At 49.9% G+C, this 21,430-nt stretch overlaps 1 protein-coding gene across 4 annotated transcripts in view; it reads right to left on the bottom strand.

The window, feature by feature from the left end:
• The window catches only part of KANSL1 (KAT8 regulatory NSL complex subunit 1), a 92,067-nt gene that overhangs the window by 2,170 nt on the left and 68,467 nt on the right, over positions 1-21,430 (bottom strand). For 2 of the 4 annotated variants that reach the window (XM_082331932.1, XM_082331933.1), the window contains 10 exons: positions 21,296-21,400; positions 16,115-16,230; positions 14,401-14,596; positions 11,305-11,470; positions 6,815-7,000; positions 6,249-6,410; positions 5,773-5,924; positions 3,335-3,453; positions 2,072-2,129; positions 1,343-1,455 (listed from right to left, as the gene is read on the bottom strand). In XM_082331932.1, the coding sequence (XP_082188058.1) occupies positions 1,343-1,455; positions 2,072-2,129; positions 3,335-3,453; positions 5,773-5,924; positions 6,249-6,410; positions 6,815-7,000; positions 11,305-11,470; positions 14,401-14,596; positions 16,115-16,230; positions 21,296-21,400 (1,373 nt within the window). Of the gene's footprint in view, positions 1-1,342; positions 1,456-2,071; positions 2,204-3,334; positions 3,454-5,772; positions 5,925-6,248; positions 6,411-6,814; positions 7,001-11,304; positions 11,471-14,400; positions 14,597-16,114; positions 16,231-21,295; positions 21,401-21,430 lie in introns of those variants that run through there. The other 2 variants (XM_082331935.1, XM_082331934.1) reach the window with 2 other exon arrangements.

The following is a 21,430-nucleotide window of genomic DNA, read 5'->3' as shown; positions in this document are numbered from 1 at the left end:
CTGAGGAACGCGGCCAGCGGAGCAGGGACACCGGCACCCCCGTCTCTCCCTGCTGGGGAGCTGCGCTGGGAACACCGGCCCCAGCTCTGGGGGCACCTCCATCCTTGCAAGCGTTCACGCCGTGGCCAGACAAAGCCACGGCCAACCTGGTCTTCTGCTGGCAGCACTCCTGCAGGAGGCTGGACCAGAGACCTCGGGAAGCCCTTTCCCACCAGCACTTCTAAACCTACGAGATGAAGTTTGAGTTCACCTCAATGACCACTCCAGGACCTCAACACAGCACCTTTCACCAACGCCCTTGCAAGAGGGTCTTTAGAGAAACAAAGTTATGGTGAAGTGCTATCAGATGTGAGAAACTGGCTGAAGAAGGTGGCAAAGACAGACCAAAACGTCCCACGCTCCGCCAGCACCGGGGAACGCAGCCGCAGATGCAATGAGGCAGCAGCAGCACAAATGGAGTCTGACAAACGCTACCTCTGCGTTCGCCAAAGTTCTTGCAGAAACAACCCTGCACCATCGCGCACACCCGACAGGGCTGAGCTGAAACCACAACCAGACTAAGACGAGCGGGTGCATGTCTGCATGCAGTTGTAGTTCAGCACACATTTCTGCCCAAGAGCAGAGTGGTTCAAAACCAAACAAAGCATCGGAAATCAAACGGAGACGAGCGAATGTCTTCTTATGCAGGTTTATGATGAGATCAACAGCTGAAAACTGTGTGTGGTTTTAGACACCCACTCACAAGACGACACTGCAGAGAGGGCATCAAGTGTCAAGTGATCAGAGGAAGGTAAGGACAGGGATATAAATGGAGCAGAGAAACAGCATTGCTGAAGCAACCGAGCAGAGATGCAACGGACAGCAGCACGCTGAGAACAACCCCTGGTCCTTGTTCTTGCACGAAGGATGCCCAGGTCAGCCCGTTTCTTTTTCTCTGGACCCCCAAGCTGGTGCACCAGCCTCCCTTCTAGAGCGGTGAAAGTGCTTGAGAAAGCAGAATCCAGACAGACAGTGCAAGAGTTGGTTGTCCGCAACTTAAGAGGTGTGTGACTTTACCCCCACCTAAGCAAGACTACGCCCCACTCCTACAAGGGCTCCTCAAGCTGCTCTTTGTGGGTGGTGATCAAACTTTCCAATACCAGCACAAGCTTTTAACCATTTCCATGGATCAGCCAATCTAATAAAGCCTCCACAACCTGCTCCCAAGAGCATCCCGCTCTGTTGGGAACGACGCCTTGAGAAGGCCAAGAGAAACCCACTGCACCCTCTCTGCACCCGAGTGCTGCTGGGGCAGCCCCGCCAGCACCGAGGCAGCGCTGGGGAACCGTGCCGGCGGGCGTACCTGCTGCCCCGCCGCTGCGGGGGCATGCTCGTGCTCCAAAGCCACCGGGCCCGCTCCATCTCTTCACACTTGCCATGCCGAGCAGCGAAGGCCGAATCAGACAAGTCCTCGATCTGGAAAGGGAATGGAACAGGGCTTGGTCAGAGCTTTCTTATATTAAACACACATCTACGTGCAGTTTTTCCAGCATTAGCTACAGCATGAATTTAAATAAATGTTTGTATCTGGAGGGAGGCAGATGCAAGTGAGTGCAAGAGCACCTTGTTACATGAGTCTGCATTGCTGAGGAAGAGATTACGAACTAAAAACCAAAGGAAAGCCACTTATCCCAGAACGAAAGTGCTCACGCAGAGGTTTAAGGAAATACCATCATTATCAGTTTAGCTAAAATAATAACTATAGCAGCATGACTGGTCATGATTTCTCGATTAGACTGTTCCATAAAAAGATTGCTGCCCAGAGAGGTCCCCCGACAGCACTTAGACCTCAGATTCAGCTGTACCCATCCAGTTAATCCAACTTCTGCCTTATCATGCTGTTCCTGAAAAGGAACTGACGCCAGGCTGGTTTCTGCAAGGCCAATTGTGCCATCTTGTTGCAAAAAAGGAAGAGATTCTGCGCCTCCCTGCCGAGGTCCCCGTGTCCACTCCCTTCCGGCATCCTCTGTGGACGCTGCTCCGCTGCTCCCAACCCCATCCCACGTTCACTCGGAAATAAAACTCTTCTTACCTCCTCATTGTCTTCATCAGGGTTGGCTTTCAGAGCGCTGATATCCACTTCACGCCAGCTGCAACACACAACGTCAGAGGGCAGTCAATCGCAGGCAGAGCCAAGCACACCCCCTGTGTGCGCTGACACCGTCTTTTGGGAAAGAAAAAGTACAAGCCTGCCACGATGAGCACATCTGTCTACCAAAATCCCTCCTGTGCTATCAGACGACGCTTTCTCCCCTTGCCCCGTTAGCCTGCTCCATTTTGAGCACATCTTTTTGCAGTGGGTTCGCACCCGCTGAGTGCGACGCTGGGGACGGGCAGGAGACGTCCTTCCACGGTGGGAGGGTCAGGAACGGAGAGCGAGGCCGGCAGCGTCCTCTCGCCGCAGCCCTTCCCTTCCGCCTCCCTGCCCGGCTCCCGGCGCTGGCCTGGCAGCGTGGCTGAAGCCTGCCAAGGGCAGAGGAAGCAGAGCAGATGCTGCAGCGTTTCCTCCTCTTCCTCTGGCTCAGCAACAGGCTCCCTCCCTGCCCTGCTCTCAACCGGGCCTGGGAAGAGCACGTAGGACCAGGAGGAAGAAAGAGGGAAGTTGGGAAAGAGACCTGGAGAACTGGGAGGGAAAAGAAGGACTGGAAACTGCGCAGTTTGGATGAAGCAGCTGCACCAGTGCTGCAGCAAGTCAGCACGCTTCCACCGAGCACTCAGGTGTGAAAACCAGTAACTGATCTCATCCACGGTGTTAATCCAAGAACATCCAAACAAGGGCCGACAGCTCACCTCCTTGCCCTCAGAGGAAACTTCTGATTCCTACCACTGCCCAGGCACGGGAGGGCTTCTCCTGGCCGGCGCGATCCTAGGCAGCAGCCCTCCTGCACTGCAGCGTAAACCCAGCCCAGGCACCCCCCACCCGGCCCGGACACGTGCAGAGCTGGGAGACCACCAGGACCCTTGGCTCAACGTGGTCAGCAGCTTTGCAGCAGGAGAGAGGACAACCAGGATGACTTTAGATTGCACAAAGAGACCTGAGCAGGGCAGCTGGCTTTCATGCACGGGGGACACTCGGAAAACATATTCCTGAACTCAGCAAGTCTGCATCAATGATAGGATCAGAAGTTTTCCAAACTTTCTCCTACTTTCAAGGAAGAAGAAAGCCCCTTTCCTCACCAGCGTCAGCAGCTGCTGGGAGCAAAGCCCTAGACCAGGGCTGAACTTCGACAGGACAGTTGCACAGTAAAAGCCTGGGACGCGAGAACCCCGCTGGAGCCGGGGATCAGGCATGTACCTGGGTGTGAGGATCTCTTTGTACTGCAGTTTCTCCACACGAGTCGTTGCAGCAACGGACATCGGGATGACAATGTTGTTAATATCGAATGAACTTTCGCCTCTCCGCCTCCTTGGCTGCTGTAACACGAAGACAAGAACCACGTGAGAAAGGGTTCCAGGTTTTGTCATGTTAAGTCATTGATGGAAAAAGGATGTGGCCTCATATGAAATGGCAACGTATGACATACGGAGACTCCAAAACCAACCGTGATTTGCATCAGAATGGAGTTCACCATTCTGCAGGCACTGGAGCAAGGTGAGCGAGGGCTGCTGAGCTCCAGCCACCATCTCCACACCGGCGCCTGGCTGCGCAGCCAGGCTGATCAGGAGATTGATCCGGCTGATAAACTGACCCAGCGAGAAGAAAAGTCTCCCATATAACCCAATTCTCTACTGCCAATGTAAAGAAAGCAGTGAGACCATCAGGAAAGAGGGAAGAACCATCCCGTTTGGAAACAGCCCCCCTGCTCACGTCCCTGCAGGGGTGTGGACCCATCACAGAGGACTGTGACAGCGGAGGAACGTGAAGCAGCCAGACAGGAGTTCATCTCGGGTTATGACAGCTGTACTAAGAGCCTAGCAGCTTCCATCTGTATCGCGCTTTTGACTGGAATAGATTTTCTAAGACAGAAATAAGCTCCACGCTTATCTATTTAAACCTGGTTGAACGCTGGGTGCTCTCCTACCATCTGTCTATCCAAAAACCTCCCCCAAACCTGTGACAGCAGCACCGCCGGTACAGTGACATGAATCCTCATGGATCAGTTTGATATGCAAAAGACCCGTCTTCCGAACAGTCATCTGCAATTTACCATGTTCTCCGTCTCCTTTGATCCCTGCGGCTTTTAGTGTAAAAACATCTGGGAACCCAACTGCCAGGGACCTGCCGCAGCCAAACCCCGGGGCTCGTGTGAAGCCGAACGAGGACAGTGGGTGGGCAACTATTGCCATGGCGGCAAGGAAATCCCAACGTGTCACTGTCAACAGTGAGGCCTGACCCACTGGTTGGGGAGCACATACAAACCTGCACCATTCTGGGATGCTTGAACCCAGGACCCAGACGCTTGAGCCCAGAGACCTGACCCCAGTGCCCACAATGCTCTTGCAGGACTTGGCCGCTGAATGGAAGACACTTCGCCTTGCTTTTCTGAACAAGCTTGTGAAAGACCAGCAGAAAAAGCAGCAAAAGAAGACCAAGATACGCGTGTGAAGCACAAGGAAACGTCATCTTGACATGCTAGAGCTGCTGAGAAGAGCTGTGCTCTTCTCCGAAACACCTAGTGCATTCAAGCCAAACTACCACTGTCTCTTGGGTTCTTCAGACACCCTGGGCCATCACAGGGTGCTTCACTGATGTCACAGCCGATGACACAAGAGCAAATTCCACAGTAAAGGAACCCAGCCTGGCAGCCCCAGAACAACAAGCCTGGAGCAAGGACAAGGGCACCCAAGGTTGAGCTGGAAGTGGTGCCCTCAGCTCTGCCATGGACAGAGCTGTTAACCGCCCTGGCTTCACTAGCAGGGTTTGAGGAGACCTGCTCCGTTACCCCTGGGTCACACCCAGCTCAGGCTGTGGCACAAACTACCAACTGGAGCGGCCAGACAGAGGCCAGGTTCTTCACTGGGACACTTAAGAGTTCAGCAGCATTCAGTCCTTTAATCAAGGGCTTCTGTTAACCTGGGTCAGGCGATGGGAGGATGGATGACGTCTGGCGGAGGAGCTGTGTCACCCGTCTGTCCCAGAGCGCAGTGGGAGGGAGTTACGGTCCTGCTCACTGACAGCTTTTAGACACAGCTTCATAAAGGTCCCAAATCCTGTCATCCTTTAGCATTCTGGGGGGCTGAGCATGTCTCAGAAGACAGTATGAGTTCAGCAACTGCTGAAGAAGTTAAGATCTCACCCACCACTGTCGTGCCACTGCCCTGTGACTCAGCTCCAACCCCATTTCCAGCCCAGTGCCACCGAGGCCACGAAGGGAAAGCCATCTCAGTGGAAGCACCATTGTACCAGCAGCAGCACACTGCTGGTGCTCAGCTCTTCTACTCCTTTTCCTGGCACCCCCAGACAACTTCAGAAACCAAAACCCAGACGTGGAGCAAAGCCAGGGGACTTGAGAACAGGAACATCTACCAGCAGCTACCGAGCTGACAGTGAACCTGTAATAGCAGCTGACTGGCGCTCTGCACAGCCAACGTCACTCCAGTAACCCCAGCAGACCCCAAGCCAGAGTGAAAAAAGAGGGCCAGCAACCCTACCATCAGCTGAACCAACGGGTCCAGCACGGGAAGAGAAATACTAAGCACTCTCAAGCCTAAGGTGCCTCAACTGCTGAAAAGCTGAGATCCCACGATGGAGCTGAGCTCAGAAACCTCTCCAGAAAGGCACGAGATACTTACGGCTGCGCTGGAGGCGCCCTGTGAACTCGTGCTGGCAGGAGCGGAGCCTTCCGAGGAGGTGGACAGTTGCCGCGCTATAGGGCTGTGAGGTGTAGGGGTCGCAGCTGCTGACAAGTAGCTTGGGCCACCGACGTCCGTGTGATGCTTCAACACTACACAAGGAGGGTGGGAGAAAATGAAGAATGACATTAGCAAAAAAACCAAAGGGGGGTGGTGGTGGATAGAAAAGGACCATGTGCACCAGAAACGGCCAGTGCTGAGGAGCACTTTGCATGAAAGAGAAGCACCTTCTGATGGCGGCTGCCAGCCTGAGAGGCCCTGGGGGAAGAAGCAGTTAGAGCACACGAGGCATTGCTGCGGTGGCGACAAGGCCCAGAAGCAGTGCGTTCCCCCTTCTACGAGGCCGAAGGGGGAGAGAGGCTGGATATGCAGCAAAGCCCAAGCTCCCCCCGAGAGACCTGGCCGTGGGAGCCTACCTTCACTCCTCTCAGATGAGCAGTCTCGCAATCGCTTTTTGTCATAGGCAGGAGGCTGGACAAGTGAGCGCTCAGGCGCTCTCTCGGCCTTGGACACGGCCGTAAAATCGTCTAAAGGCGGCCTGTGTGCCTTGTCTGGTTGGATTTTTTGATGTGAGCGCTCTGAGGAGGGGAACAGAGAAAGAGCTATGAAACGCCTGTTTTCACCTCTCTTTCTGTTGGCACAGGAGACTCGGGCAGAGTTTACCAGCTCCATAAATCCAGACAGGTTGGGCTCAACACCATCAGGGTGCTGGAGAGATGTGCTCAGAGCAGAACGAGCTGTAGTACTGCCCGTGCCAGCGTGAGCACAGCCTCAGACCGATCAAGAAGAGGTCCCTACGAACCGAGACCAGCCTGAACTTCACAACCTGCACACGCTTCACCTTCAGCCCTGGCCTGCGATACCATGGCCTCATCCCTGAGAGCTGAATTTGAAGGGTATCCTCTTCCTCTCTCCTCCCAGATTGCATTACGGCTGTCGAGTACAAGACTGGGGACGCGGCGGAGGCAGGGAGGACACTTACTGGCTGCAGTGAAGAACGAATTCACCAGCTTGTGGCGGTCCTTGCGAGCGGGGTCAGACAGGCTGCTGGGAGGCATGGGGGCTCTGTGCTTGAGCGAGAGCTTTTTGGGAGGTTTAATTTTCTCGTAGGGTTTGTTCTGCCACTGAGACTTCAACATGCTCAGGAAGTGCAGGCTCGTCGGCACATCTGCAGAGGGATACAAACCATGGCACTCAAATTAACTAAATTATGCACCAGAAAGCTATGGTACCATAATCCTCTCCCAGTCCCCCGATAAGAACAGTCCTCGATAAACATACAGGCATTGACTGCCTGTAAAACCTAGGCTTGCCTATGCCTTCCTCGTGTTCAGGGAGGACCTGCAACGTCAGGACCCAACATTTCTAATCTGAAGCTCGTTAAGAGAAGCACATTCCTACAGGATTCACAGCCCAAGTACAACCTGGCAGGAGAGAGAAGCCTTTGTCAGAAAAACCATGCATCTTTACCACTGAAAGTCTGTCATGTACTGCCACGCTCAATTCTGCTATCTCAGATCTGATTTCCAAGAATCTGAGGTATCTCGGCACATCAAATCTACAGAGGGATGGGCTAGAAGAGAGAAATTCAGCTTAAATCCTCAATTTCAGGTCAAGCCGAAAGCCAACCAAGTGCTGTATGACGTTAATCTGCCCGATGCGGCACCTCGATCGTCTAACAGAAGTTGTGTAAGCGAGCACGCTTCAGAGGCTCAAAGAGCAGGACTGCCGCTTGCCGGGAGCTCCCCAGGCAGGGGATGGGCCGTAGCCACCTCCCAGCAGGCAAACTCACGGGTAATTACCTGGTGAACTGATGCATTTTGAGCCAGAGTACCTGCCCCTATTTCATCCTGCCCTTTCACAACGAGCACAAGTACGCTGTACTGTACTGCTGTGAAATTCGGCAGACTCTACTTTTGCTCACATTCCTCAAGCTTCGGTTCTCCCAAATCCCATACAGACGTGTGCTCCCGACCTTAGCCGAAAGACAGAACGCTACTGAGATTATTCAGTGTATTTCTTGTGCAGGTAGGCTAAGGTAGACTATAAAACCCATTAACAGGAGTAGCAAACTACTCCAGCCTCAGGAGTCCCATATAAATAAGCCTTCCTTTCATACTCATAGCTTCAAACTTCAGATTTGATCACCAAATACTGCTGTCTAAGTCTCCTCCAAGACCCAGCTCTCTTTATATGCCTGAGGGCCAAAATCCTAGTTCGGAAAAGCCTTAAAACCTGTGGGGTTAACAGAACTACTGAGACATGGATTTATCTACTCCAACTACACCGTTAAGATCATTATACACCAGCATTTGTGGTTTGACATGCCACCCGTCCGCTCTCCTCCCCCAGTACAGACCAGCAGACCATCACCAGCAGGGCACGCAGCCCGATGCAAGCCGACGCTGCCACAACTAGGAGTTAAAAAGCACTAAGATGAGCATCAGTAGTACAAACATCCCTCCTCCACATCTCTCAAGCTCACGTGACATTTTCACAAGGGCTCTGAGGCAACCCCGAGCAGAGATGAACCTTCCCAGGCCCTGCGCAAGGAATAAAGCCGTGCCTGCAGGGGGGACGCGGAGGCAATTAGGAGCTGCCATGGGATTTAGAAACCCTATCTAGATAATCTCAGAGGGCAAGCGGCAGAGATTCAAGCCCTATCGGTAGTCTCAACAGCTGATATCTGAACCCCTCCCCAATATTTCCCCACCATTTCCAGGGACTGGAAAGCCCCGGCAGATCCAGGCGGGTAAAGAGGACGGAGAGAGCTGGCAGAGCACGGGCTGGAGTCAGCTGTTATTAATAGGGGGAACTTGACTCTCAGGAAAAAGCCAGGACAGCTGCATTTCAAGTACCTTGATCGTTAAAGCTCTGGTTTAGCCCCATCCATTTGCTACGGAAGGGCTGTCACGGTGCGATGGCAGCTCTGCGGCCACCACTACTGGTTCGTGGAGACACGTCCCAAATAACAGAGGGGCCAAGCCAGTCCTTTAAGGATGTTGCCAGAGAGGCTGCAACATCCCTGTGTTGAAGTGGTCTGGCTTTGGGAAAATGGCCTCTTCTCTGTTAATTTTTTGCTTTCTCTGGAAAATTCATCCCATCCCAGCAGCCCACACATCTGTGGAAGGAGGGGACAGGTCGGAGGGAGGGGGAAAACGCAAGACGAAAATGTTGTCAGCAGAAAATGAGTTATTTGCTGGTTTGCCACTGCCCTGCTGTCAGCACGGGTTGCACCAGAGTCTGTGCAGCAAGTGACACCGTCACTTCTCCTCCTCCTCCTCCTCCTCCTCCTCTTCCTCCTCCCCCTCCTCCTCCTCCTCCTCCTCGGCCGAGTGGTGCAGGCCTCCCGGGGACCAGCAGATGGCAACCACACTGAGCCGAGAGCCCCGGCCCTCATCCTCCCCGCCAAGGTTATTACATCATCTGAAAATTCCCAGCGAGAAATCAGATGAACCAGGGGGGGGAAAAAAAAACCAACAACCTGAAAGGAAGGGGACAAAGTGCTTACGAAGCACAAGTGCAACGGGTTAAAGCCGCGCTTGCCTGCGCCCTGCTTGCCAGCAGAATAAATGATCTTTTTCCTCCCGCAGCGCCGGGCGATTTTGCCCTTGGCAGACTGCACCGGAGATCCCCAGCTGCTGGCACCGGAGGAGCCCGGAGAGACGCTCAAAGTGAAAGTCAGCACATGCTCACAGCTCCAAGGCCAGGCTCCATCCAGCAACCTCACAAGCTCCTCCAGAAAAGTCTTAACTGAGCCTCTGCCCATCGACCCAGCCAGCTGGCTTTCAAGAGGAGCCCCCAAAATAATCATGGGGGAGCACCAACAGCAACCCGGATTAATATTCAGGCAGGGAGACACCTCGATGCAGACTAACGACGTCAGGCAGAGCAATTTCCCTACCTGAACATGCTACCTGGCTTTATGTTTGGATAGAAAAGTATCCCCATCCCCAAAAAGCACCCCCAGCAAAACTGCATTAAGCATTAGTGAGTAATCAAAGTTAATCTGAGGAAGGAAGGGGGGGAATGGATATTTCCATATAGGTGTTTTAAGCTTTACGCCATATAGTTTTAAAACCAAAGTTTTTAATCTCATGCAGCCAGAGCGGATCTTTTACCATGCGAGCTGACTGCAGCTGACCCTAAGAAAATGAAAAGTGAATACTGGACGAGATAATTTGCCTGGTGGCCATGCTGCAATAGTACACAACGGGTTTTCTCACCGCTTCTTGGGATATTAGATTTAACACTATAGAGCGAGGATTACAAGCGCTGTGAAATCAGGAAATAAATTTCTGCTTCAGGAGTTCAGTGCCTTCCGTTCCTTCAGCGTTCCTTAGCAGAGACGGTTCTTTGGGGGGGTGGGGATTTAGGTTTTAAAAATAGCACCAATTTACTATTTTAGTCTGTTTTAAATATAGTGCTAGTGAAAGATGCCAGATTAATTGCTCCCAGACACTCCATGCGTTTCCTACTGTTGCACAAAGTCTGTGCAAAGCTGGAATTTAAACCCAAACACACACATTAGCCCAGTGTCTTCACCTGGACCGGCCCCTTTGCGTCCTCACAAGAAGCAGGGACGCACGCCTTCCTCCCAGCACCACCAGCAGTGTTTTACACCTCGAGCAGCCAGGCACGCCCACCACGGACGGGAACCACTATGATCTATTTACTGCCTGGCTCTCTTGATAAAAGTACCAGTTACTATCATTTGTGGTCCTGTATTTCGTGATCAGAGGAAAAAGATGACGGATGGACACCGATCTCATGCAAGCCAATAGTTTGTGGTCAAAGAACAGGCTTGTATTTAATTAGGAAGCAGAAGACTCTGGAAACTACTTCTTTTCCCTTGGGAAAAGTCCCTACACACGAAATCTGTGAATACCCCACAGTCAGGGTTGGTTAGTTATTCCTCTTAACGATGATTAACCCTGATAGCATAACACAGGGAAACGAGTGTCTTAACGGGAACATCCCTTCTTGCTGTACCCTCCGAACCATGGAAGATCATTTACAATTCCTTACAAGGTCAAAAAAATTTCCTGTGACTTAAACCAATCCACAAATAATTTTATACAGATGAACAAACTCTGTGGAAGCAAATATTTCTCAAGTGGTTTATAGCAACAAAGACACCAGCCTAAGACCCAGGTCCCAGTACAGACTCCCAGGCACCACTCGGTTTCCCCACCCCGAGCAGGGCTCCAGGTCAGGTTCCCATAACAAACGTGTTCATAGCAGAGCAGATTTCAGGTGTAACGCTTTCCCGAACCCTTCCGCTCCAGTAAATGCTCTGCTCCTAAAAATACTTGCAGATGAACAAGCTTGGTCGTACTCGAGCAGATCTGCGCTTCCTCTGGAAGCCCAGGATGGAAGAGCAGGCTCCGGAGCATGTCCAAGCGTCCCTTGTAACCCACCTCAGGACCCAGTTTGACAACACCCCGGCAGCTCCGTGGCTGCTGTGCTTACCGTCTGGGAATGACAGGACAGGATGAATACATGAGTCCAGTTGGGAGAGGCGCTCCAGCAAAGGGGCATCATACTGGATTTCCAGGGTCGTCGAGCTTCGAGTGCCACACAGGGCACACGAAGGGTTCACATCACAGCTACATCGCACCAGGCTATTACGATGGACCTGGGAAGGGGAGAGAGAATAGCATCAACATGCCAGAGGTCAACGTGTCTAAGTGCTCTCCTCACACATTCCCCTTTGACAGCTCATGAAAAACATCCTCAAGGCCGATTTTTTTTTTTTTAATACCTTGTATAAAAGTTCATTTAGTCTCCGCTCGCAAAAGGCCACTTTCACTTTGCATAAACACAACTGAAAACTACTACTCACCAGCACAGACAGTTTAACATCTACTAAATTTGACTAAAAGTGTTTAATTTTACCTAGGTTGAAACCTCATTTATAAAAACCATGAGGCAGCACAATTCAGTTGTCAGAGAAGAAAAAAAGCCTTTTTGAGATCAGATGGGTCAGAGAGCCGTCACTATATGCCAAGAGCTGACACTTACAGGGACATCTTTGCAGAGTGAAAAAGGGTGCTTTCAACCTTGTTTCCTAAACCAGGACAGACTTTCAATTCACAGATTTAGAGACTTTATACAGACTTCATTTGTATGAAACCACTGCAGGCAGACGCACAACTGGATGTAAATCCCATACAGAGACAGCAACCCATGATTCCCTGTCAAAATGGAGGGATGTATCAAACCAGATCCTGCAGAAGTCTGTTCTGAGTCTAGTATTATTCAAATAATTTCCATTAACGACTTGAATGATGGAAGAGATAATACCCTTAAGCCTTAGCAAGTAACACTAGAACTGGGAAGGGCTGCAAGCACCTTGAAGGAAAGAGCTGGCATCTCACTCATGGTTACAAATGAAGAGAAACGATCTAAAATAAGTCAAATATAATTCACTGAGGGCAAATGCAACAAGCGGACGCTTCAGTGACCAGGGAAGAGGAGGAAGAGGTAACTGAGCAGCAGTTCTGCCCAGGGGATCTGGTGGTTGTTATGGATCAGAAAATGAGCATGAATCAGCAGTGTCGTACCGTTACTAAGAATTAGCACCCCACGGGGCTTTATAAACAGGATGGCTGTGCAAGGCGCAGGAGGTAATCCTGCCACTCTGCTCGGCATTGCTTACACGTGAGCTGGAGGGCTGCACCCAGTTTTGGGCACGTATTTCAAGAAATGTGTGCACCAAACAGCGAGGAAAACAATAAAAAAATGACAAGATCAAAAAAAACCCCATCCTATGTGCAAAACCAGAAAGACCCATGGCACGTTTAGCGTAGAGGTGACCACACTAAGAATTACCACATCAACTTTCACACTTCGGGGAGAGCTTCTGAAGCGACGAGGGGAGCTGACCAGTTTACACCAGGACTTGGGACTACTGGTAATGACTTTAAATGGCAGCCAAGGCAGCTTTTATTAGAAAGTTTGGTTTGTTTGGTTTTGCTGTCTGAAAAACAAGGCTAGCTAAGCACTCAAATAGCTTGCCTAAGGAGGTTTAGCCAAACGGTCTGGCACGGTACGAGGATCTGGGGCATGGGGATGCTGTGGGTGACTGCAGCAGATCCCTTCCCGTCCTGTTTCACAAGACCAGTCCTGTTTGCAACCCAATGCAGGCTACAGACCCACTCAACCTTTAAGCCTCTTTTCTTTCCTACAGGACATCTCCTGACTTAAAAATGTCAAGTGATGTTCTGTGCAGATTTTGTAAAACACTAGGCACAGTTATGGATAATCTCTATTCAAACAGCAAACTCTCCAGTTGTAATTTCTGGTCACAGCAATCCACAATGACTTGGTGCAGGATGGGAGAGCGCCGTCAACTGGACATGGTATTTCTGGACCGTGACTTAGCCATCACTCAGCTTTCTCTCAAATAACTGGAGGAGTCCACAGAAATCCTCTGCTATCTGGCACATCTTCTATCCTTTGGAACTGCTTTTCTGAACCATCTCTGATTATCAAATGTATTTGATGAATACAGTCAAAAACTTTACTAACAGATGCTTCTTCAAACACTGAGTGCACAAGTCAGCATCACCTACAGGATAGTTTATAAACTTCCAAATCACTGAAGATCTTGCAAGCAGTCACTGCACAGCTCTACCAGCAATACTCCAGACAAAACTGCAAACGAGTAATCAGTTAAAGCTAACTCAGCTGAGCGAGCATCTATTTTGCTCAGAAAAATGTTGCTTTTTGAGCTTCCGTTTAAAACTCCAGCACCTGCAGAGTGAAAACCCTCAAACCCTCGTGGTAAAGTTTGACTTAAAACACTTTAACTCAAAGGTAAGTGGATTTTTGCCATCTATGGTTCTGCAATCATGAGAGCTGCATGCACAAGAAAGGTCCTTATTCCCTCAATTTCTAATTATCTATCACCCAACTGACAGTTTACAGCATTCCTAAGACAAATTAAAAAGAATGAAGCATGGCCTTTCCTCATACTGGAAATAAACTGTATTTCCACTGAACTGAATTCTCGATAAGGGCAAGGGAAGACTATGTGGAGAGGAGGATGAAATAAAAACAAATGACAACAAAACCAGGAACAGAGTCACGGCACTCAGCGATGTCCAAACTTAAGCAGCAGAAGCGAACACCATCACCTCGGCAGGCCTTCTGCAAGACATCCCACAAATGCCTGCTCAGGCAACTGTAGTTTTCCTTTGAGCAAGCAGCAGCGAGATCCCGGGGCTGCGTTAATTCCTGTGCTCAGAGCGAAGGTTTCCTGACACTTGACTTTTCAGAGCTTCTTTTGCCTGCTCAGACCGCGCCATACTGAACTACCCGGCCTGCAGTTCACCTCAGGCTTGTTGGTTTTAGAAAAGAAAACCCACATCAGAGTTCAGCATCTCCCCTCCCCAGTGACAGCTAATGAAAGTCTTCAACAAATTAAAAGCTTCTCCTTTGTTTCTCCTTTACTTCTCCAACGGCCTTTGAAGCCTCGCTGTCCTCCTCTTCCTCCCCATTTTCTTCCCCCTCTTAATAACCACAAACATTCCCAGAGCAGGGAGACAAACAAATAGCACTAACCTTTTTGGAAAGGGGCATAATGCTGCTAGGTCGAACGAGTCGTCGCTTCTTACAGCTCAATACCGGGCGAGTGCGAGCTGCTACACACGTTCCATCCGAAGATGAAGAAACCATGTTCAGTCGTTGCTTTTTATGCAAGAGTTCCTCAGCTTCCTGGCCATCTCCCTGAGCATGTTCTGCCAGGCCAGGCTGAAGACTGCCCAAGAAGAGAAGAGAATACAAAAGATACCGTTATTCATTCAAGCAGCCCACGTTACCCAGCAGTACCCAGCCAGGTTCACGGTTCAGACCTCAGCAAACACTCTAAGCTGAGTTTAAAGCATGGCAGTTTCACAAGGCAACAGCTTTTGTTAAGCCAACTCTAATTTTTGCTTTTACTTTGGTCGCTTTCCACACTCTCCCACCACTGAACCTTTGACAAAATACCTTTGGAAGCTCTGAACAAAAAATAGCATGTAACGCCGGACACAGAGCAAGACCAAAAGCTGCTCTAGACCTGAACAGCTTTAATCCTAGAATTCAGCTTCCCCCAGAATTACAGTTCAGGGCATCTTAATACAACAGCTTCTCACGAGTCTAAATGCCAGAGAGCACAAGACAGAGAACATAAATAAATTTTCTACAAAAAATATTTAACCTTGATGTAAACTTGATTCTGATTAATATTTGAGATCTATACCTCTAACAACTCTCAGCAGTGACACCAGAAAGGTGTAATGTTAGCATTAACGTTTCTGTTTTACGTACAAAGGACTTTCCTGTCCCCACGCAGTGACCCTGCCCTACCGTGGCATCAATACACCATGCCACCTACCAAATACCAGCGCAGCTCCTCATCTACAGGGCCTTTTCATGTATATTTTACAAATGTTTCATTTCTAAAATTGCAAAACATTAAAGCCCAGTGGTCTCAGGCTCTGTAGTTCAAAGGCTACAGGCACATAAAGGGCTCTGTTATAGCCCGCAGTGTTTCAGCTGTAGCAATGAGCCAGTTGATCGGCGCTTTCTGCACCTGCAGCATCCCTGCCCGAGGTACCAAGCAAGGGCAACGGTGCTGGCAATGCTTCTCTAGCGCTACCAGAACGTCGAAGCACCGTGCGTTCAACCGTTTTCAAGTGGTTCAACCCTGAAATCATCCTGTAGCATAGAAGAATTTCTTTCACTTGTTTTCATTTACCCACTTAAAGACTTACTCAACAAAAACAGCCTAGAGAAACAAAGAATTTAGAAAGTCTTACTCCTAAAATCAATGGGATTTGGGTTCCTCAGTATCTCCAGAAAAGTGGGGCAGTGGTTACAGATACTTCTGCAAAATAATTGCAAGCGGGCCACCAGTACCTTTGAATTACACAGTTTGCAAGTGTATTAAAAATACCCATAAAGAAACAGTTTTGAACATGCTCATTGCATGGTTGCCTGCAGGGCTTGTTCATGGAAACACAGCTCAGTTTAATACCATTTTCAGCAAAACAGTGCAGCAGAAAACCTCAAGCAAGCAATCTCCTCCACAATGCTTCCAAGCATGATCTACTACCATACTTTTTTCAAAAAGAGACCATTTATACCGTTACCAACCCAGTTACGACCCAACAGCATGTTACAGGCTGCCTTCCGATGGGACTTTGTCAAGACCGTAAAAATCAAATTAAAAAAATATATATCCCAAATATCTATATATAAAATATATATATCCCATAATATGCAAGCAGCTTACGTGTTAATAACTCCATTGACGGGTCTTGGTGCTCCACAGGGCTTGGCAGGATGGGATTCAGGAGTATTTGCAGCAGAAATACCCAAGTTCTCTAGTGGCTGGGATCCAGAAACACTCTAAGGAAGGATGAGAAACATCATAAATTAATAAAAAAAGCTTCTTAAATAGCCACAACTTTCTTATTCCCAGTTTCTAGTTGAGGATTCCGCCCTGTAGCCGTGGGTTTCCACACGGGACTTCAAAGCAAGGGTTCAGAAGTCACTACGTGAACAGGAGACTGGAGACGTACGGACTTCTGAGGGAGCAGCTCGGGCAAGAGGATGGATACACGACAGCGCTTTCAATGCAAGAACCGAAGGACTTCAATTCCCCTCAGGCAACCACTAAGGAGCATGAAAGGCTGAGGTCTTTAAGGAGGTTTTAGCATTTTGTCTCAATAGTGCAAACAAGTTCATAACCACCTGTAAAGCTCGCAGGCATCTTCTGAAGTCTGATGCTGTGCTCTGAGCCACACGGCTGCGAGCTCTTGTCTAAGCACTTGTGGGGGAAACGGGAGGAGAGGGAGAGGCGAACAGACTTGCAAAACTGAATTTGCATTTTAACTAAATACCTGTGCAAACATGGTCTAAATAGTACTTTAAAAAGTATTTAAAATGAGTACGCACACATGCTGTGGTTTTTGGATATAAGCAGGCCAACTCTATAAAGCTAAAGCTGCCTGATAAACACAAAGCTGGAAACACCTTTTTGGCAGAGGAAAGTAAGGAAAAACTAAGCTAAAGACACAGAGCTCCCCAATCTCTCCTGCCTTAGGTCTGAAACACAAAGCCCCTCGCTCTGCAGCGAGCAGCAGTTACCGTGTGGCTGCGGCACCGAACGCTGCACATCTCCCACCGCCCTGCAAGCGGCCTCGGCAGGGACGGGGGACGGTCACCGCAGCCTGCCAGGACACACTGGCTTTGTACCTCCTGCCAGCGACGCTCCTGCTCTCCACCCCAGCAGGCGCCGGCGCGGTCCAGCGCGTTCATAGCCCTGGCACTCATCACCCCCAGTCTCATCCTTGCAGCCTTCTTTTTGTTTTCAGACGCGCTCCTCCTCCTCCCTGGGGTTAAACTTCTCTTCCTTCGTGCAGCACTTCCTACACTCACTGCCTATGTCTCTCTAGCTGGGCTTCCCCCTTCACGCACGCGAGGGCGGTGGTGCAGTTGAAGTACTAGTAAAAAAGACAAAAGAAAAGGTCTGACTTATCTACGCAGATGGCCGGCCGGCCGGCCAGCCCCCCTGCTTGTCACATTCTCCATCTCAACAGCGTCGGTATTACATTGATTAAAACCTTCCCTGCGATCGCTCCCCCAACTCAATGAACAACTAAAATCAGGCTACGGCGGTGCTGGACTAACGGTTTCCAGAATAGCAGAGACCTGACTCACCGAGGGAAGAGCAATTTCTAACACCACAGACGACTTCTGCCTGTTGCCTGTTTGAGGAACTTTGCTGGGTTTTCTACACTTCTGCTAAAAAAGACGTTTCTCCCGGGGGGGGCAGCAGAGAGGGGATCAGACCGGCAGGCTCCTCGCTCCGAGCGCACAGAGGTAGGGGCGAGATGGGACCGCGCCAGAAGCGTTACGCAAGCACGACGCGGCACCCTGGCGAGGTGAAGTCAGTGCAGGAGCTGAATGTTTTCCCGCTGGTTTCCAGAGGCGCGGGGAGGCTGAGCCTTCCCATGACACCTCCGCTGGAGGCACCCACGGTGCAGGAGGGCGGGTACGCATGACTCATAAGTTCTTTTGAAATAGGGTATTTATTTTCTTGTTCAGAAAGGGTCTTAAAGGAGGAACCTCTTCTCCAAGAGCTCTCCCCGGCTCGGTGGTTCAAGATAGGAATAGAGTGACCCCTCTGCTTCCTGCGGAGGAGCTGGAAAGCATCAATCCAAAGTCTGTTTATCAGAAACAGCCCAGGCTCACCTTATCACACTGAAGATGGGTGTACCCTAGCAAGGCTCTGACATGAGCAACGGGGGGACGAGCAGGAGTGCAAGAGCCGACATCCCCAGCGTTCAGAGCAGAGGCAGAGCTCTTGCATCAGCTCCTCCTGCACGTACCTCCCAGCGCCGTGCCTTCCTCCGGGGCCGGCTGGGCATCCAGGCTGGGATCCAGAGGAGCGTTCATCACACCAGGCTCACATCGATGCTCCAGACTGAACTCTTCTCTGTGTTTTGGGTATGCCTGGGGTCTGGAAGTCCAGGTCTTTAGGATCCCTAGGACTCTTAGGGGAGCGTCAAAGATTCAGCTTGTTGCACGTGAAGCCAGGAGCCTGCAGACTACCAGGGCTCTCATGGCAGTAAAGAAGCTGTGTGCTGGCAGGCAGTCGTGACCCAACATCAGGAACGTCCCCCATATTCCCCAAAAACCCAAACAAAACCAGACAGGTTCAGACCTTCACCTATCACTAGACACAAACCCGTAACACAGGGAAAAGCCTAACCAAGACACTCCATCAGTATCTCTTCTCATTTACTATTAAAAATTTTAAGTGCACCCCCCTCGCTAGACTAGCAATACAAGCAATGAACCAATATCAACAGCCGAGTTATTTCTTCAGGGCTCCGTGTTATTCCCATCTTCAGGCAAAAATATTTATTCACATACTGAGCTTCCATTCCCAACAGACATTCCCAGGCCTTCCTTGCAAAGCCCTTCCCTCCACTGACGATAGGATTAGTTCCTCCTAGGGATTATCAGCCACATCCCACAGATCAAGCCAATGCCCAAGGACCCGTATCCTGCATTCACGCCGGCCAAGGGAGGGACCCATGAGTGGATAAGATCCAAAGAGGAGCTGGGGATGAGAGCAAGGAAAAAAAAAAAAAAGCCTAATTCTAAGCAGCCCAAAGAGTGCCAAAATGATAAGCACCTCTCCAGGAGAGGCCCAAGAGATATTCTTCCAGTAAGTGTCCTAACGCAACAGGAATGGTCTCTGGGCTAATCTCTGGCTCGGAGCAGATCAAGGCTCTGACTCAACACCCCACCCTTACGAGCAAGTCTAATTAAGCACAAACCCTCCGGCAGCAGGGTGTAGAAGCTGGGTGCCTGGAGGCAGCATTTCTGGTGGCTGACACCTCCAGCACGGCTGCAGAGAAGCTGGCGGCGTGGAGTGATGTGCGCGTCCACCAGCAGCCACGCGTGGAAGGGGAATAAAAAGTCCTCTGCAGGAGGAGTTACCCTCCAAGATGGCAAGCATGGCTGCAGGAGCAGCCACAAGAAGCTGCCAAGTAGGAGCCTGCAGCCTGCTTTACACCGAAAATGTTGTTCTTCACTGCTCTCAGTATCTATTATTTGTGTCACTGTTACCTCCAAGACCTGGAAGAGAGATCGGACCTCCGTCGCGCGAGCGCTGCAGTAATAAAAGTCTCTGTCTGAAGAGCTCAGACCCAAGCGAAAGGGATGAGAAAAGGGCCAACGCAGGAAATGAGCAAACACAGCAACAGCGGGGTGGTGCGAGCAGCAAGACCAGGCAGCACCGGCCAAGCAGGCATTTTTTTTTCCATACATCAGAAATCTACAGACATTTTCTATTCTATACATACAGAAATAATGCCTAAGACAATCTAAAAAAGCACAATGTGCTCATTTTGTAAGCATATGGAAAATGTCTTTAATACGTAGGGACAAAGTCAGGTGGGACGCGGTCCTTCCATTTGCAGATTCCCAGGTTGAAAATACACTCCTATCAGATAAACATCCTGATTTAAACAGATAAGGAAGAAAATATTCTTCCTATCACTGTTACATTTGATCATCTATCTCCGTTATCAGCCTGCCATTTACAGATTAGCTCCAAATAACAGCCCGTTCATCGGTGGAGGAGCATGCTATTTCTGAAGCGAATCGGACCACGCTGTCGCTGCGCTTGTTTATTATTCTCCAAGTGCTTTTTGGGTTAAAGGATGAAAAGGGGGGGACATGCATGACAGACGGACATCACTGTTCAAAACCAGACACTGCGTAATGCTTGTGATTCAATCACGATCTGTAGCAGCCCCTGTCATCCTGGCTCTCCAGCCTCCCGTCACTCCTCCAGCGTGGCTCTGTTTTCATCTAAGTACCATCTTCTATTTCAGTCATGAGCAAAACCTGTTCATTGTACCAATTACACAGCAGAGTTTGGGGCTCAGCTAATCCGCTAATTAAAGACTTAAATTCCAAACACACATCTGAAAGCTGATGTCAAGCGAGGAGACATTTTATTACAATCACTCGTAATGACCCCTTTGCGGTCCGGCGTTAATCAAGAATTTCACAGTATTTCAGATTATCATTCAGTATCAGGAAAACTCTGACAAAGTCTTCCCAGCGATAGGAGAAAACACTCGAAGTACAATTTTACGGTCACTTCTAGTTAAGTTTCTTATCTGTATCAACTACATTGACTACTGGTCTATGAAACTCAAGCACTCCCGTTGCAGTAAAGCTCCGTTTCTCCCCAACCATGGCATTAGGACAGAAAAGCAGCAGTGCTGCAGCTTGGTAGCAGGAGTTTGAGCCACGTAGGGACCACCCTTCTCTTAGTACTACACCACAACTTCAAAATCCTCCATTTTAATACGTCGATGTGTCCCACAGGATCAAAAGTAATCACAGCCAGGCTGAACAGTACGATCAAGCCTTTAGTCTGTGGCCTACATTTCTGCATTAAATAATAAATACCTGGCACTCTGCATAGTTTCCAGTGCATCTCACTGAAATCATTAGTTCCCTTTCCAAGGGGTAACACTCAGGGAGATATTAATAGCCACATCTTTAGAAGCCTTTGCTAATTGTGCTGCACTCAGTTTGAGGTACTTCTTTGCTAGAGGGAAAGGATTAGTTAGGATTTTTAAGCTTCACAAAATGCTAATGCATATTACAAAGGTACCCCGAGGAACTCTGTCCTAAAACCTGTTTAAATCCTATCGTTTATTAACCCCAAAATAATCGGGGAAGGGGCGAGCTACACAGACCAACAGATCAGCAATTCCCATGGGAAGTCCCAGCGAGAGCCGCTTCTGCAAGGGGCCAGTCCCACGCCAGACGCGCGGTTCAAGCATCTCTCTCCACCGCAGCTGAAAGGATGAACCTTCCCTACCCAGAATTCACGAACGTGAAGCATCTGGACCCAGTCACTTCTGCTGCTGGCACTTACCAGCCGGTCAGCCCCAGGCTCCAGCTTAACTTCAGCACTAACGGGACGGGACGCATCATCTACTGCAGGATCAGGGGGTGATGCTTCACCAAGAACTATCAGCCCCTGGAAGAGAGGGAAGGGAACAGGAATTAA

The sequence above is a fragment of the Platalea leucorodia genome (genome assembly GCF_965183815.1).
Source record: "Platalea leucorodia genome assembly, chromosome: 22".
NCBI classification, from domain to species: Eukaryota; Metazoa; Chordata; class Aves; order Pelecaniformes; family Threskiornithidae; genus Platalea; species Platalea leucorodia.
This window is presented reverse-complemented; position numbering and strand designations above follow the sequence as displayed.